Source organism: Salvelinus alpinus, chromosome 9 (genome assembly GCF_045679555.1).
Source record: "Salvelinus alpinus chromosome 9, SLU_Salpinus.1, whole genome shotgun sequence".
Taxonomy (NCBI): domain Eukaryota; kingdom Metazoa; phylum Chordata; class Actinopteri; order Salmoniformes; family Salmonidae; genus Salvelinus; species Salvelinus alpinus.
Window position 1 is genome coordinate 68,537,657 of NC_092094.1, and position 18,543 is coordinate 68,556,199.

The 18,543-nt window shown below is 42.4% G+C and overlaps 1 protein-coding gene and 1 long non-coding RNA gene across 2 annotated transcripts; both read left to right on the forward strand.

Moving 5' to 3' along the window:
* The first annotated feature begins 13,306 nt into the window (after positions 1-13,306).
* LOC139530514 (uncharacterized) lies at positions 13,307-13,981 on the forward strand. The gene is made up of 3 exons (XR_011666058.1): positions 13,307-13,512; positions 13,653-13,718; positions 13,912-13,981. It is a non-coding gene; the product is annotated as an uncharacterized lncRNA (long non-coding RNA).
* A 1,798-nt stretch (positions 13,982-15,779) lies between these two features.
* Positions 15,780-18,384, forward strand: LOC139530515 (uncharacterized). Its single transcript, XM_071327003.1, has 6 exons — positions 15,780-16,572; positions 17,326-17,543; positions 17,650-17,706; positions 17,811-17,910; positions 18,011-18,184; positions 18,305-18,384. The coding sequence occupies exons 1-5, from the start codon at positions 15,795-15,797 to the stop codon at positions 18,181-18,183; spliced, it is 1,326 nt and encodes a 441-aa protein (XP_071183104.1). The 5' UTR covers positions 15,780-15,794; the 3' UTR covers position 18,184; positions 18,305-18,384.
* The last annotated feature ends 159 nt before the right edge of the window (positions 18,385-18,543 follow it).

Consider the following 18,543-nt stretch of genomic DNA (forward strand, 5'->3'; position numbering starts at 1 on the left):
AAACAGTTTACAATGACATCTCACCCCATAGGAACACATTGCCTGCACCCCTAAATTCAACCTGAAGCCTATGTGGGTTATGAATGTCTTATGAACCTGTCTTCAATGACAATCCATCAAGCCACTATGAGGTCTACCTGTGTTGATTCTAAGCTTCCTGGAGCAACCGGAAGTGATAAAATCACCCTAAAAGTGTTTTGCCATACCCAACCAGCAGTTTGTGATATATAGTGCATTCAACCCTGTGTAAATCAGTCAGTTCTTAACGTATAGACTTAAAACTCAGGATTCTGTAAGAGCATACCCCGATCAGTATATGTATTTACTTATAGCTTCCTGTGCCAACCGGAAGTGCCTTAAAATGGGGTCATAGGTGCTGTTTCGAAGGTTTAAAAAAGTCAGATCTTTCCAAAACTTTAAATGTGTGAATCGGTCAACCCTCATGAACTGTAAATCAGTAATTTCTCTAAACAGATGTAAAAGAAAAGCTCTCTCTCACACACACACACACACACACACACACACACACACACACACACACACACACACACACACACACACACACACACACACACACACACACACACACACAGCAAGGATGGAGTGAAAAAGTATGGTGCTTAAAGACACACAGAGCCTTAAATGCTTTTAGGGGGGATCCAGACTTCCATACCCGCTCTGGGAGCGCTATACTACCGCCCCAAATCAATGGGTGCTGGCCTGAGTGATTTATGGAGGTTTTCAAAAAATATTCTAAGTCCAAACTTTTCGTGCACCTGGTATTTTTTGGGGGTTACCGGGGGTCATTTTTCAAAACGGTTGAAATTGCTTTTAGGGGGCATCCATAGTGTCACGTCGACGCAGGTATTGCACTTGATTTATCGTTATCGTAACCGTAGGTGCAGCCAAGTGGAAATACGAAAGCTTTCTAGCTATTTCGCACTGACGGTAATTTGAACACAAGAACGTTTCTAGTGAAAAGGTGCTTACACTCAGAGCCATGTATTTACACTCAGCCACCCTAGCCTTATTACGGGTTAACGTTTTGGTAATTTTGGTTGGCCAACAAAATGTAAGACTACAATGACTGCATACGTTTCCCCAAATGTTATTGATGGACAATGGCAAGGCTGCCATTGTATTTTCAGTTACATTCTGATCAATAAAAATGGTTTACACGTTTATTTTTTAAGAAATACATGGAACTACAACCGAATAAAACGCCATTAACCATCATGCATTCCTTACATTCATTCTATACTGAAAAGTCTGTTCAGAAAAATCGAAAACAGTACATATAGGCATAAAACCACAATGTTTTAATAGGGATTAAAAAAAGACAATATATATATATATATATATATATATATATATATATATATATATATATATATATATAACCTCATGGTTATATGATTAAACAAAGACAAAATATCTATATATTCATAACGTAAAATAAATAAATACAGGCGATCGCGTCTATGGTTGTTGCAACGGCTTGTGTGTCGCCTACTGGTTAAATTCGTGTCTTTTCGCACAAATTAAGTAGAACAGAAATTCTTGTATTTTCAAACGAATTGAACCACCCCAAAAATGCACAAAAACGCACGAAATCTGCTGAAATACATTTTGTACATATATGCGCGAATTGAATGTGAGGCTGGGCTGGATATTGTTAGATTATAGAAGTAACTCTGGGAGGCCTAAAACATTTCCAAGTCAGTTGAACTTGAGGTGAGGAAATGTTTTAGGCCTGCAGTATAATAGGCTAATAGCCACACCACACCAAACCTTCAAAGGTTTTCAACTTCATTAGGGTAATATCAAAAGTAAGTCAAGCCATTGTTTATAGGGAAAATACCTTACCCAACAAATGATAGCAATAGGTTGATTAACAAATAGGCCTACAATAATAACAATTGAAATATAATAGTAATGATAAAACTAATTATAAATACGAAATGCACATTTTTGGACCTAAACTTCCCAAATTCCATCCTACCTGAATAGTGAGTTGCATTTGGTCACACAAACATTCTTCTCATCTTTGTTCACTACAATATAAAAACTTGTCCATATGAAGGGTATTCCCTTGTAGCAGGGCTCCAGGCAAATTTTTTCCACTGTTAGCACCAGCCCATGATTTGGTTGTGTAGGCCTATCATCTTATAAAGTATTTCACAGTGCTTTATCAAAAAGTGTAATAGGCTACTGAGATGGTATTGAAGAAATAAGTTGCTTCATCATCTTTTCATGTTGTGATTCAAAATATTTTAATGTGCAAAATGTGCAACCTAATCCAGTGATTTGTCATGAATTTTGGGTAAACAATTATGCTATTGTTACATTTTACTGTTAAAATAGGCCTCCCAAATGTTTCTTTTTTTGTTATCTGGTGTCCTGTGTGAATTTAAGTATGATCCCTCTAATTCTCTGTCTCTCCCTACCCTTCCGGAGGACCTGAGCCCTAGGACCATGTCTCAGAACTACCTGGCCTGTTGACTCCTGGTTGTCCACCTGGTCGTGCTGCTGCTCCAGTTTCAACTGTTCTGCCTGTGGCTATGGAACCCTGACCTGTTCACCGGACGTGCTACCTTGTCCCGGACCTGCTGTTCTCTCTCTCTCTCTCTCTACCGCACCTGCTATCTCGACCTCAATGCTTGGCTATGAAAAGCCAACTGATGTTTACTCCTGAGGTACTGTGAGGTGGCCAGCATCCCGGAGTCGCTTCTTCACTGTTGACGTTGAGACTGGTGTTTTGCGGGTACTATTTAACGAAGCTGCCAGTTGAGACTTGTGAGATGTCTGTTTCTCAAAGTTCTAAGCACAGAGTTGTCTGGAATGTCATTGTATGCTGTTGCGTTACGATTTCCCTTAGGAAAGGGGGCCTACCCCTGAACCGTGAAAAAGCCCCAGACCATTATTCCTCCTCCACCAAACTTTACAGTTCTCCTGGCATCCGCCAAAGCCAGATTCATCCGTCGGACTGCCAGATGGTAAAGTGTGATTCATCACTCCAGAGAACACATTTCCACTGCTCCAGAGTCCAATTGCGGCGTGCTTTACAGCACACCAGCCGATGCTTGGCATTGCACACGTTGATCTTAGACTTGTGTGCGGCTGCTCAGTCATGGAAACCCATTTCATGAAGCTCCCGACAAACAGTTATTGTGCTGATGTTACTTCCAGAGGCAGTTTGGAACTCTGTAGTAAGTGTTGCAGCCGAGGACAGACAATTTTTATGCGCGTCCCGTTCTGTGAACTTGTGTGGCCCACCACTTGAAATAGCCGAATCCACTAATTTGAAGGGGTGTCCACATACTTTTGTATATATAGTGTGTATTTTTGTAATATTTTAATGTAAGATTAGGCATGTGCCTCGGTGGATATATACAGTGGGGAGAACAAGTATTTGATACACTGCCGATTTTGCAGGTTTTCCTGCTTACAAAGCATGTAGAGGTCTGTAATTTTGATCATAGGTACACTTCAACTGTGAGAGACGGAATCTAAAACAAAAATCCAGAAAATCACATTGTATGATTTTTAAGTAATTAATTTGCATTTTATTGCATGACATAAGTATTTGATACATCAGAAAAGCAGAACTTAATATTTGGTACAGAAACCTTTGTTTGCAATTACAGAGATCATACGTTTCCTGTAGTTCTTGACCAGGTTTGCACACACTGCAGCAGGGATTTTGGCCTACTCCTCCATACAGACCTTCTCCAGATCCTTCAGGTTTCGGGGCTGTCGCTGGGCAATACGGACTTTCAGCTCCCTCCAAAGATTTTCTATTGGGTTCAGGTCTGGAGACTGGCTAAGCCACTCCAGGACCTTGAGATGCTTCTTACGGAGCTATTCCTTAGTTGCCCTGGCTGTGTGTTTCGGGTCGTTGTCATGCTGGAAGACCCAGCCACGACCCATCTTCAATGCTCTTACTGAGGGAAGGAGGTTGTTGGCCAAGATCTCGCGATACATGGCCCCATCCATCCTCCCCTCAATACGGTGCAGTCGTCCTGTCCCCTTTGCAGAAAAGCATCCCCAAAGAATGATGTTTCCACCTCCATGCTTCACAGTTGGGATGGTGTTCTTGGGGTTGTACTCATCCTTCTTCTTCCTCCAAACACGGCGAGTGGAGTTTAGACCAAAAAGCTCTATTTTTGTCTCATCAGACCACATGACCTTCTCCCATTCCTCCTCTGGATCATCCAGATGGTCATTGGCAAACTTCAGACGGGCCTGGACATGCGCTGGCTTGAGCAGGGGGACCTTGCGTGCGCTGCAGGATTTTAATCCATGACGGCGTAGTGTGTTACTAATGGTTTTCTTTGAGACTGTGGTCCCAGCTCTCTTCAGGTCATTGACCAGGTCCTGCCGTGTAGTTCTGGGCTGATCCCTCACCTTCCTCATGATCATTGATGCCCCACGAGGTGAGATCTTGCGTGGAGCCCCAGACCGAGGGTGATTGACTGTCATCTTTAACTTCTTCCATTTTCTAATAATTGCGGCAACAGTTGTTGCCTTCTCACCAAGCTGCTTGCCTATTGTTCTGTAGCCCATCCTAGCCTTGTGCAGGTCTACAATTTTATCCCTGATGTCCTTACACAGCTCTCTGGTCTTGGCCATTGTGGAGAGGTTGAAGTCTGTTTGATTGAGTGTGTGGACAGGTGTCTTTTATACAGGTAATGAGTTCAAACAGGTGCAGTTAATACAGGTAATGAGTGGAGAACAGGAGGGCTTCTTAAAGAAAAACTAACAGGTCTGTGAGAGCCGGAATTCTTACTGGTTGGTAGGTGATCAAATACTTATGTCATGCAATAAAATACAAATTAATTACTTAAAAATCATACAATGTGATTTTCTGGATTTTTGTTTTAGATTCCGTCTCTCACAGTTGAAGTGTACCTATGATAAACATTACAGACCTCTACATGCTTTGTAAGTAGGAAAACCTGCAAAATCGGCAGTGTATCAAATACTTGTTCTCCCCACTGTACATATATAAAAAATGGGTACACCATGTCATTTCAACATGGATAGTTGAGTAATATTTGTTTGAGATGTTGATCAATGAGATTACAACCTATATTCACCCACACAAAAAGCCAAAAATTAGTTCAATATCCAGCGTGTTATTGCTATGCTTTCAACCATCTAAAAGCCCAACCAAATTCCAATGGAAAAACAATGTCTGCATTTAGTTGTTGCCCAAATATCTCTCACTGCGGTTTCAACCATTTGAAGTTGGCATATGTAACTTTTTGGGCGACCGACCAAATTCACATAGAAATGTGTATTATAGATTTTTCATTGAAAGCAAGTCTAAGAAGCGGTAGATCAGTTCTGTGTGCGCTGTTTACTTTCGGTTTTGTACACAAGCTTCAAACAGCTGAAAATACAATATTTTTGCTTATGGAAATAATTTTTCACAGTGGTTTAGATGGTACTGTCATGCCCTGACCTTAAAGAGCCTTTTTATGTCTCAATTTGGTTTGGTCAGGGTGTGATTTGGGTGGGCATTCTATGTTCCTTATTTCTAGGTTTTGTGTTTCTATGTTTTGGCCTGGTATGGTTCTCAATCAGGGACAGCTGTCTATCGTTGTCTCTGATTGGGAATCATACTTAGGCAGCCTGTTTTGCCACCTCAGGTTGTGGGATGTTGTTTTTTGTTAGCTCTGCGTAGCCTACGGAACGTGACGTTCGGATTTAATAAAGAATCATGAACACGTACAACGCTGCACCTTGGTCTCATCCTTCCGACGAGCGTTACAGGTACAATGATTCTCTACACTATAGTTGACAATAAATCGTGTTAAGGAGGAAATCGACACCTTTGCATCCTGAATGGAGAATGTTTTATGTATTAACCGGTTCGGCGAGAACTCGATCCATTGGAACTGAGTACCACAGTATGAGTCATAATGCCTAGCGGTAAAACACGGAAATGGTTCCAATAGCTTTTTCACCATACATTTTTCCCATAGGGAATTTTAGAAGTACTTCATATAAGGTCTGTTTTTCGTGTAGGCTTACCCTGGCATAATGTTTTGATAACTGTTAAAATCTCTCTCGGACAAGGTAACTGTTATCAATTATTCACCTGTAATTACCCTCCAAAAATGAAATGCTAATGTGGCTATCATACAGAACTACACATCCTGTAGCAAGGCACATTTCTCCACGCAAACTCATCGACAAGTAGCAAGTAACTTAGCAAGTAGATATTATATCCTTTTTAGTTTCGTGTGTAAATAATTGATATTGTGTATTTCCCGTGTGTATTCTTGTTTAGCATTTTTCTAAATACTTAGCTAGCTACCCTTGCATTTTTTATTACTATACTTTTTTTTTTTACCCTGGCCTTTGCAGCTAACTAGCTAACCTTAGGTCTCTTCATTGATCAGAAGAAAGTATCATTCTGTGCTATGTACCGGATTGTAACCACTACTCCAATAAGCATTTTCCGACCTCTGTAAGCGAGAGGCGTTGCTGGATCTGTGTGAGCCAATGGGCAGTGGTGGACAGAACCTGTAGATAATGTTATAGATCGAGAAACCCAGCTCACGCAGAACTGATTGAGGTATTCATTCAGACACGAACCACCTTCACACCGGCGCTAGTCCCCTGACAGCTCTCATTCACTCAGTACTTAATAGTAATATCTCTTATCCAAATTCCAATCAGCTTCCTTTCCAAACTGACAACTCTCACATCCACATTCACTTAGTACTATTCCCAAACACACACAGCAGCCTTAAAGACTCCGGCCACCCTAGTCATAGACTGTTCTCTCTGCTACTGCACGGCAAGCGGTACCAGAATGCCAAGTCTAGGTCCAAGAGGCTTCTAAACAGCTTCTACCCCCAAGCCATAAGAGTCCTGAACATCTAGTCAAATGGCTACCCAGACTATTTGCATTGCCCCCCTCTTTTACACTGCTGCTACTTTGTTTATTATCTATGCATAGTCACTAAACTCTACCTACATGTACATATTACCTCAATTCAAATCAAATCAAATCAAATGTTATTAGTCACATACACATGGTTAGCAGATGTTAATGCGAGTGTAGCGAAATGCTTGTGCTTCTAGTTCCGACAATGCAGTAATAACCAACAAGTACTCTAACCTAACAATTCCACAACTACTACCTTATACACACACACACAAGTGTAAAGGGATAAAGAATATGTACATAAAGATATATGAATGAGTGGTGGTACAGAACGGCATGGCAAGATGCAGTAGATGGTATAGAGTACGGTATATACATATGAGATGAGTACTGTAGGGTATGTAAACATAAAGTGGCATAGTTTAAAGTGGCTAGTGGTACATGTATTACATAAAGATGGCAAGATGCAGTAGATGATATAGAGTACAGTATATACATATGAGATGGGTAATGTAGGGTATGTAAACATTATATTAAGTGGCATTGTTTAAAGTGGCTAGTGGTACATTTTTACATAATTTCCATCAATTCCCATTTTTAGAGTGGCTGGAGTTGAGTCAGTATGTTGGCAGCGGCCGCTAAATGTTAGTGGTGGCTGTTTAACAGTCTGATGGCCTTGAGATAGAAGCTGTTTTTCAGTCTCTCGGTCCCTGCTTTGATGCACCTGTACTGACCTCGCCTTCTGGATGATAGCGGGGTGAACAGGCAGTGGCTTGGGTGGTTGTTGTCCTTGATGATCTTTATGGCCTTCCTGTGACATCGGGTGGTGTAGGTGTCCTGGAGGGCAGGTAGTTTGCCCCCGGTGGTGCGTTCTGCAGACCTCACTACCCTCTGGAGAGCCTTACGGTTGTGGGCGGAGCAGTTGCCGTACCAGGCGGTGATACAGCCCGACAGGATGCTCTCGATTGTGCATCTGTAGAAGTTTGTGAGTGCTTTTGGTGACAAGCCGAATTTCTTCAGCCTCCTGAGGTTGAAGAGGCGCTGCTGCGCCTTCTTCACAACGCTGTCTGTGTGGGTGGACCAATTCAGTTTGTCCGTGATGTGTACACCGAGGAACTTAAAACTTTCCACCTTCTCCACTACTGACCCGTCGATGTGGATAGGGGGGTGCTCCCTCTGCTGTTTCCTGAAGTCCACAATCATCTCCTTTGTTTTGTTGACGTTGAGTGTGAGGTTATTTTCCTGACACCACACTCCGAGGGCCCTCACCTCCTCCCTGTAGGCCGTCTCGTCGTTGTTGGTAATCAAGCCTACCACTGTAGTGTCATCCGCAAACTTGATGATTGAGTTGGAGGCGTGCATGGCCACGCAGTCGTGGGTGAACAGGGAGTACAGGAGAGGGCTCAGAACGCACCCTTGTGGGGCCCCAGTGTTGAGGATCAGCGGGGTGGAGATGTTGTTACCTACCCTCACCACCTGGGGGCGGCCCGTCAGGAAGTCCAGGACCCAGTTGCACAGGGCGGGGTCGAGACCCAGGGTCTCGAGCTTGATGACGAGTTTGGAGGGTACTATGGTGTTAAATGCTGAGCTGTAATCGATGAACAGCATTCTCACATGGGTATTCCTCTTGTCCAGATGGGTTAGGGCAGTGTGCAGTGTGGTTGCGATTGCGTCGTCTGTGGACCTATTGGGTCGGTAAGCAAATTGGAGTGGGTCTAGGGTGTCCGGTAGGGTGGAGGTGATATGGTCCTTGACTAGTCTCTCAAAGCACTTCATGATGACGGAAGTGAGTGCTACGGGGCGGTAGTCGTTTAGCTCAGTTACCTTAGCTTTCTTGGGAACAGGAACAATGGTGGCCCTCTTGAAGCATGTGGGAACAGCAGCCTGGGATAAGGATTGATTGAATATGTCCGTAAACACACCAGCCAGCTGGTCTGCGCATGCTCTGAGGACGCGGCTGGGAATGCCGTCTGGGCCTGCAGCCTTGCGAGGGTTAACACGTTTAAATGTTTTACTCACCTCGGCTGCAGTGAAGGAGAGCCCGCAGGTTTTGGTAGGGGGCCGTGTCAGTGGCACTGTATTGTCCTCAAAGCGGGCAAAAAAGTTGTTTAGCCTGTCTGGGAGCAAGACATCCTGGTCCGCGACGGGGCTGGTTTTCTTTTTGTAATCCGTGATTGACTGTAGACCCTGCCACATACCTCTTGTGTCTGAGCTGTTGAATTGCGACTCGATTTTGTCTCTGTACTGGGACTTAGCCTGTTTGATTGCCTTGCGGAGAGAATAGCTACACTGTTTGTATTCGGTCATGCTTCCGGTCACCTTGCCCTGGTTAAAAGCAGTGGTTCGCGCTTTCAGTTTCACGCGAATGCTGCCGTCAATCCACGGTTTCTGGTTTGGGAATGTTTTAATCGTTGCTGTGGGTACGACATCGTCAATGCACTTCCTAATGAACTCGCTCACCGAATCAGCATATTCGTCAATATTGTTGTTGGACGCAATGCGGAACATATTCCAATCCGCGTGATCGAAGCAGTCTTGAAGCGTGGATTCAGATTGGTCGGACCAGCGTTGAACAGACCTGAGCGCGGGAGCTTGTTGTTTTAGTTTCTGTTTGTAGGCTGGAATCAACAAAATGGAGTCGTGGTCAGCTTTTCCGAAAGGGGGGCGGGGGAGGGCCTTATATGCGTCGCGGAAATTAGTATAACAATGATCTAGGGTTTTTCCAGCCCTGGTAGCACAATCGATATGCTGATAGAATTTAGGGAGTTTTGTTTTTAGATTAGCCTTGTTAAAATCCCCAGCTACGATGAATGCAGCCTCAGGGTGTGTGGTTTCCAGTTTACAAAGAGTCAGATAAAGTTCGTTCAGGGCCATCGATGTGTCTGCTTGGGGGGGAATATATACGGCTGTGATTATGATCGAAGAGAATTCCCTTGGTAGATAATGCGGTCGACATTTGATTGTGAGGAGTTCTAGATCAGGTGAACAGAATGACTTGAGTTCCTGTGTGTTGTTATGATGATCACACCACGTCTCGTTAATCATAAGGCATACCCCCCCGCCCCTCTTCTTACCAGAAAGATGTTTGTTTCTGTCGGCGCGATGCATGAAGAAACCAGCTGGCTGCACCGACTCCGTTAGCGTCTCTTGAGTTAGCCATGTTTCCGTGAAGCAGAGCACGTTGCAATCCCTGATGTCTCTCTGGAATGCTACCCGTGCTCGGATTTCATCAACCTTATTGTCAAGAGACTGGACATTGGCGAGTAGTATGCTAGGGAGTGGAGCGCGATGTGCCCGTCTCCGAAGCCTGACCAGGAGACCGCCTCGTTTGCCCCTTTTACGGCGTCGCACAGGGTCGCCGGCTGGGATCAGATCCATTGTATTGGGTGGAAGGCAAAACACTGGATCCGTTTCGGGAAAGTCATATTCCTGGTAGGAACGATGATGAGTTGACGTTAATAGTATATTCAGTAGTTCCTCCCGACTGTATGTAATGAAACCTAAGATTACCTGGGGTACCGATGTAAGAAATAACACATAAAAAAACAAAATACTGCATATTTTCCAAGGAACGCGAAGCGAGGCGGCCATCTCTTTTTGGCGCAGGAAGTTCAAAATACTCAAAGTTCAAAATATTATCAACTAACCGGTGCCCCCGACTTTGTGCCTGTACGCCCATATATAGCCTCGCTATTGCTATTTTACTGCTGCTCTTTAATTTTTATTAGAATTTTTTTTGTTGGTATTTTTCTTAACTGCATTGTTGGCTAAGGGCTTGTAAGTAAGCATTTCACTGTGACAAATAACATTTGATTTGACCGACTGGCTCGATTCGGTCTTATGTTGCAAAATATTTTTTTTTACATTGGATAAAGGTAGAGACTCAGAGCTAGAAAATTGTATGTTATACAGTGTAATTGAGGAACAATGGGAAAGTAATTCTGCTTTGAAAGTTGATCAACTTGAAACCTCACCTTTGAGAAAATGTCCCTTGAATTTTTTGGCACACCTACTGGAGAGCTAGTCTTTGTCTGCACCCATTCAGCATTGTTCACACCGTCTTAAGCCCTAGCCCCACCCATTTAAGGATTCACATGTGAGGCCATGTACTAAACAACCAAAGATTTCAAGACTTAAGGCTGGTTTATACTAATGTGTGTTCATAAATTCAATCTGGAGTACCAGAGTGCGCTCAGTGAGCTCTTGGCATTCGTTAACTTAGAGCGATGTCAGATTGTCCGTTTGCAAATTCAGAGCGTTTCACTCTTGGAGCGTTCAGAGCACACACCGGATGCTCAGGCCGAGGAGTAGGGTTGATCTGAGCGTTCTGATCGAACAGCAGCAGTCAAGCACCCAAGCTAACTGGCTAATGTTGGCTAGCTTGCTAGCTACTTCCAGACACAAATGAGAGAACAGCTCACTCTGACCATTTTACTTGCCCAAGCATAGCTGGTTAGGCTGTTTTTATGTTATCCTGGGCGTTGGTGACCATAACTGTGCTGCTGGAAACAATTTAATTATGCATGTTTGCCCACGTTTACTGACACCGGCCATATTCAACAGGTGTTGAGCATTCGTATATTCATTAGATATTATGCACTCTGGCACACAGACGAGTGCTCTGAAATCGGAGTTCAAATGGCTTTCCTGTGAAGTGGTGATGTGCGACATTTGCCTAGTTTCCTGAAACAAGTCACATATGTATCTTCAATGGTTGTTTTGCTGCTACTTGCTATACATATAAAATAGCACCACATGCTCAATAACACCTTGTGCTATTTGTAGTGGCTGCAGACCACGTAGACACTTCAATAAATGCCTACTGTCTGCGGGGCTTTCCATGGTACCGTTACTCACCCCTGCTCTAGTCTTCTCACCATAAGACAAGTGAATAGCCTTCTCATAAGACTATGGGTACCTTTTCATGGTTCAGTTTTATTATTTATTCGGAAACAGATTCATTTCAATTGACTTACTGAAATTCAGTCGCTGTGTCCCTCAATTGTTTGGATTATGTGTCTCCTCCTGGGCAGCTCAAAGTAAGAGTCTGATCTGTGCTGCTAAGTTCAAGTAGGTTCTGGTTTTGCTAGGGCGATGGGGATGGCATATGGGCATAAGCATTTACCTCAGATGCCAAAGGTTTCAAATTCAAAACCAGCAATAATAGGTTGTATTTGAGATTTTTCTTTTAAGCATATCCCTATCCCAAACCTTAACACTTACCTTAACCATTCAGAGTTAATGCCTAAACTTAACCTCCAACACTCAACTTCAAAATGTAATGTTTGAGAAACATGGATGAATGAGTAATTCTGATGTGAGGCTGTGAGGTGGTGTATCTGCCTCTGATTCTAAAGGTTACACGTTTGAATCCAGCAATTGATTTTTGTTTTAAGCCTATCCCAAACCTTAATTCTTACCTTAACCATTCAGAGTTAATTCCGAACTTTACAGTTTCTGAGTTAATGCCTAAACTTACCCTTAAACACTCAACTTCGAAATTTGACGTTTGAGAAACATGGATGAACGTCTTATTCTGAATCCAGACTGTGATAGCTAGTGGTTAGTGTTGGGCCAGTAACCGAAAGGTTGCTGGATCAAATCCCGAGCTGACAAGGTAAAAATCTGTCGTTCTGCAACTGATCAAGGCAGTTAACCCACTGTTCCACGATAGGCCGTCATTGTAAATAAGAATGTGTTTTAACTAACTTACCTAGTTAAATAAAGGCTAAATAAAATAAAAAGCTAGTTGCAGCAATCAGCCTCTGTGTCTGTGGTTCCTTTCCCCTTAATGTATTTTTCATGTCATCCTGGCCCATCTTTTCAAGGAAACACCATTTATTTCAATCTCTAGTTGAGTAGAATAAGGAGTCAAATAAAAATGTATTTGAGATGATCCCCAATAATATAGGTAGTTTAGTAAACGATTCCCCCTGCTGGTATGTTCTACTGCAAACTGTCTGTGACTCGTTGTTTACTACTGATAAGAGAATTATGTTCTCAAGGTACATAACCCAATTTAATTATACTACTCGGTCTGCAAACCAGAATTTGTAAGATCCTGGTCGAATGAAACAGACGGAGGCCCAGCTAAAATAGTCAAAGGTTTATTCACGGGAACATTCTAAAGTCAAGAATACAAAACAATTCATTTTATACTGACTTCTCACACAACCATACGCACACACATTCACACAAACAGACAAACAATGTCCTGCTACGCACACACTGTCTCACTACCCAGCCGACAGAGATTAGGGAGACCTTGTCCTTGAGACGTACTCCCCGTTCTCTCCCAAATCTCTAGTCAGGTCGGCACTGAGCTCAGACAGTCTGTGTTTAAAATACCATAAAGACATATTGTTTTACCCTAATTCTGACTAAGACTACACATTTATTGATTATGATTTTATACATTCTAATCATTTTAACCAAATTAAATTGGCAATTATGCATCACAAATTCACAATATTACTTGTATTTCAATTATTCATCCAGATCCAAGACATAAAGTCGCCTGAAAGCTGTGTAGCAATAATTCCAGCTCCTGATCCATAGGATGGTAATCACATACATGATTGGCTTAATCAAGAATCATGGATACCTTTCATGTGAGTACTCACACGCCAGATTTTTTTACATACCTCAGAAGGAAGATATCTCAATATCTGGAAGCACTGTCTCATGTACAATTGTTAATGCTATCTCTGAAATGTCTAACAAAATGTTGACTTGACCTTCTCATCACAAGTTGGAACTAGTTGTCAACATTGGGACAGTGCTGCCCAAAATAACAGGGGCCAATATTTTCATGGAGGTAAGCACTACATTTCTGATGGGTTTAAAGACTGTATTACATTATCTAGATTTGAGAAAGTAAACCCCAGCTGTTGTTGTTCTTTTCACAGTGCCATGAATGTTCTTTTCACAGTGCTCATTATGCCATGAATGTTTCATTGCTCAATAACCATAGATATTTTTCCTCTAATTTGGCTCCCATCCTCCAACAGTGAGCAAGACCTGCCAGCAGAGCTCACTGGAGCAGGGAGACAACCCATCATCCTTTTGGCGCCTGACAAAGTACACTTGTTTTCTTCTAAATAACACTATAGTAACATCTTCTGCACAAAGTTACATTCCTAATAAGATTGGTGTTAAGTGCGAAAGAATCCTAAAGATGGTCCAATGGGCATGGTCTGAAGCCTCTCATCTCAGTATGTTGAACCACCTGATTTCTTGCAGGCTTGAGATTCAGATCCTGCTGAACGATGTGAGGCAGTCGATTAACCACATGCAGGGGACGCTGAACACCATGCAGGGGCAGTGTATTGAGTTGCAGACTGCCATATCTAAGGTAGTGTCAGATGAGTCTCAGATACAGAAGAATAGGTCTATGATGGTATGGTGATATGGATTGAGATGGTGATTATAATAATGATGACTAGCGGTACCCCACCCTACTGGCGGTAAATCATTGGATCTGATTAATTCAATTCAATGCAATTCAATCTTTGAGGACTGCAACCATAGAAATACAATTTATTTACACTAATAATAAGCTATTGTCAACTTCCCGTCTATGGTTATCTTGCTCATTGCTCACTGTTACCCTATGTGTGCAACTATTATTGATTTATCACAGAAAAATAATTTGGTTGCAAATGTACCTGGTACCATGTAAATAATTGTTAGGCTACTCATTTTGAATCCACCGGTGGCAACTTGTGTGACCATAAAAGTCTGTGTGCGACTGGGCACAGTTAAATAATTTGGTTACTGACCTGCCCTACATCATAGAAGGCCCTTCAAGTCGGAACTAGGAAATTCTGACATTTCTGACTCGCTAACTCGTTATGGAATGATGATTTCAAGTTTCCCACTTGTGAAGTATCAGAATCAACCAGTAGGAAGATCTATGCTAATAACTTACATTCATTTAACTCTGAGGTTCCAAGTTTCCGATGGCATGTGAATGCGTCAATTGCCATGGTAATTTTGAATGTTCAGTCAGTGAGCATTATGGGTAATTGTCCTACATACTTACATCAAATGCTGTAGTAACAGTGTCATTCCAAACACAATAAATGTGAAAATGAACAAAGATACAAAATATTGCTAAAGTGAAGAAAATCAACTCAAAATTGTAGGAGGAAATGCCCCTGCAGCAGGGAGGCTTACGGTATTATAATATATTGTAGATAACATTAATATAATTTGTGTATTTACAGTATCGTACACATACAAATGAAAGTATATGCTATGGATTGATCTACACTGAGTGAACAAAACATTAAGAACACCTTCCTATTGAGTTTCCCCCCCTTGGTGGTGGACCATTGTTGATACTCAGGGAAAACTGTTGATCGTGAAAAACACAACAGCATTGCAGTTCTTGACACAAACCGGTGCACCGGGCACCTACTACCATACTCTGTTAAAAGGGACTTAAATCTTTTGTCTTGCTTATTCACCCTCTGAATGACACTCATACACAATTCATGTCTCAATTGTCTAAAAATCATTCTTTAACCTGTCTCCTCCCATTCATCTACACTGAGAAGAAGATTTAACAATTGATATCAATAAGGGATTATAGCTTTTACCTGATTAGTCTGTCACAGAAAGAGAAGGTGTTCTTAATGTTTAACACACTCAGTGTATGTGTAATTTTTTTTACCTTTATTTACTTAGGCAAGTCAGTAAAGAACACATTTTTTTTTTCAATGAAGGTCTAGGAACTGCCTTGTTAAGGGGCAGAACGAAATATTTGTATCTTGTCAGCTCAGGGATTTGATTTTGCAACCTTTCGGTTATTAGTCCAACGCTCTAACTGCTAGGCTACGCTGCCGACCCAATGACGTTATAGATTCCAAGTGGTTGATTTTTTTAGGGAATGACTATATGCTCTATATTATGCCTGCAGATCATCATAGCAGCCGAAGTTGCTGTGCAGAGGGAGGAGATCGCCCGAGCACCAGGCCTCATCCCGTCACATAGGGAGGGTATCCTTCAAACAGCCAGTGTCCCTGCACAGAGGGAGGGGATTCTCTCAGCAGCTAGCATCAATGCACAGAGGGAGGAGATCCTCATTTTGTCAGGCCTCATCACTGCACAGAGGGAGGGGATCCTCCAAACAGCCAGTGTCCCTGCACAGAGGGAGGGGATCCTCCAAACATCAAGTGTCCCTGCACCGAGGGAGGAGATTCACCAGTCAGCCATTGTCCCTGCACAGAGGGAGGGGGTTCTCCGAGCAGCTAGCATCACTGCGCAGAGGGAGGAGATCCTCAGAGCATCAGGCCTCATCCCTGCACATAGGAAGGGGCTCCTCCGAGCATCAGGCCTCATCCCTGCACAGAGGGAGGGGATTCTTCCAGCAGCTTCTTCCATCAGCTACTATCAGAATAATAAGCTCCTCAGAGCATCACAACTCACCCCTGCACAAAGGAAGTTGAGATTCCTGATAGCCAGCGTCCCTGCGCACAGGGAGTGGATCGTCCCAAAGGCTAGTGTCCCTGCAGAGAGGGAGGAGATCCTCCTCACAGCCAGTGTCCCTGTGAAGAATGAAAACAATCATCCACAACCACCTCCCATCATCCCCATGGTGGCACCACTGTGGAAATGGGATGGTGGAGCGTGTCCTCCACCTGTGGATTTCTATTCCAAGAGAAGAGGTCACTTAAGCTTACCTAATTAGTAAAGAAATTACCATTGTGATAGCTTGATAATAAGTTGTGATAGGTTAAATGTATGGCTCATGTGAGTGTATATCTGTAATACTTTCATGCATCTTCTACATAACACAGGTTTAGCTACATTTTACTTTTACATTTTAGTCATTTAGCAGACGCTCTTATCCAGAGCTACTTACAGTAGTGAGTGTATACATTTTCATACTTCCTTGAATCTCTCCAGAATTTCCCATGGATTTTTAAAATATTAAATATGCTAGATTTTGCAGCGACAATTATGACATTTTGCATAGCAATATGCAATTGTTTTGTCCAATTTGTTGCAAAAATGCGCAGACAAGGGAAAAAACTGTGTTGACATGTGGCTTGATTGAACCATATTATGCAGTAAATGTGCGGTGATTGGTTGAAATTGCGAGCCCTCTTTTTGTACTGTGGTAATGGGTCAGTTCTATGCGATAATATTGTGATGATGTGACTATTTTATGCAGAAATAGTTTGGTGATTGGTCAAATTTGTAAGCCCTCACATAATATGCAGGGAATTGTTGATTTTGCAACCAAAACAATGCGATTGCAGAGTCCTGGAGTAACCTCCCAGTAATCCCTGTGACTGCGTGTAGGTTAAGATTGGGTTGTAACAGAGTATCAGAGCGAGACGTTCCTACCTGTCAGCCAGTAATTGTTCTGTATGGTGACATGAGCAGAGTGGCCTGACTTCTCCCACTTATTACAGATGTCCGACTTAGATATGTTGAGCATCCTGCTATGATGTCCATCACCAAGCCGGAACACTCCGATGCCAACCCTCAGTTCCAGACTGGCAGCCGGCCGGTGGCTGAGCCCGAGACCCCTGCTGTTCACAATAACAGTGGAGGCTGGCTCAGCTGGGTCTTTGGGAGTGGAAGAGCTAATAAGAAGGAGGTTCATCTACCTGAGGACAAAGACAGATCTGTAAGGAACTGGTTCTTAACACTATATTCTATGTAGAGACAATTGAGTGGATTTTGTTTTATTTTTTTTGTGGCTTGCTTCACATTGCTAATATCTTCTTCCTCAGATTGTCTGGGATCCAACTCTGCACAGATGGGTTAACAAAACTGAGCCCAAGGCTGAGGTACATACTTAAATTCAATTCAATTAAAAACAGTGAACAACCATTGTATTTCAACTGTGATAATATTACTAACAATTTGGAAAATGTGTTGATGTGTTTTACAGAACAAGTGTGTACCACCACCTCCACCGATGGGGACATATGGATATCAGGGGAACACTGGCAGTGTCCCCAAAGGAGTGAATCCTTACTCTATGAAAGCAGGTGAATATTGCTTTAAAATACATGTGGTTTAACCAAGACTGTGTCAGCCAATCATAGATGTCCCTGGTGATCTCCTGCTAACACCTTCCAAAACTACCAGCAGGTCTATGGGGCAGCAGATACCCTACAATGAATTACAATTATTGGACCAACTCAAAGCCTCCAAGCCATGGGCCTGGACTGCTTCCTAGACAGCTCTCTGGCTTGCTCCCTCCTTCACACTTTGACCTCATGGCACCAATGGTTGTGCCACCTGACACTCTACCCTACTGAGGTATGACTCTGAAAAATCCTTCCAAATTTTATTCATTCATCATTAACTGAGATTTTACTTTAACATAGCAAATGGCTGAAGTAGCAAGAATGTTAACTATTTTTTATTTTTGACCAACAGGCCATTTGCCCAGAGTGGATTTGCCAAACATAGATTTTTTCAGCATGAAAAATCTATTATAATATGATCTTTTAATAAAATCTCTCCTTTGTGTCCTCATGTTCACATTAATTTGATGTGTTCTATCATCGTTTACAATGCTTATTGCTTCTGCATTGCTTTACTGTACAGACAAGTATATTTTATACACATATAAAAAAAAATGTAAAAAATGTACATGTTTTTTTAATGTATTCCAT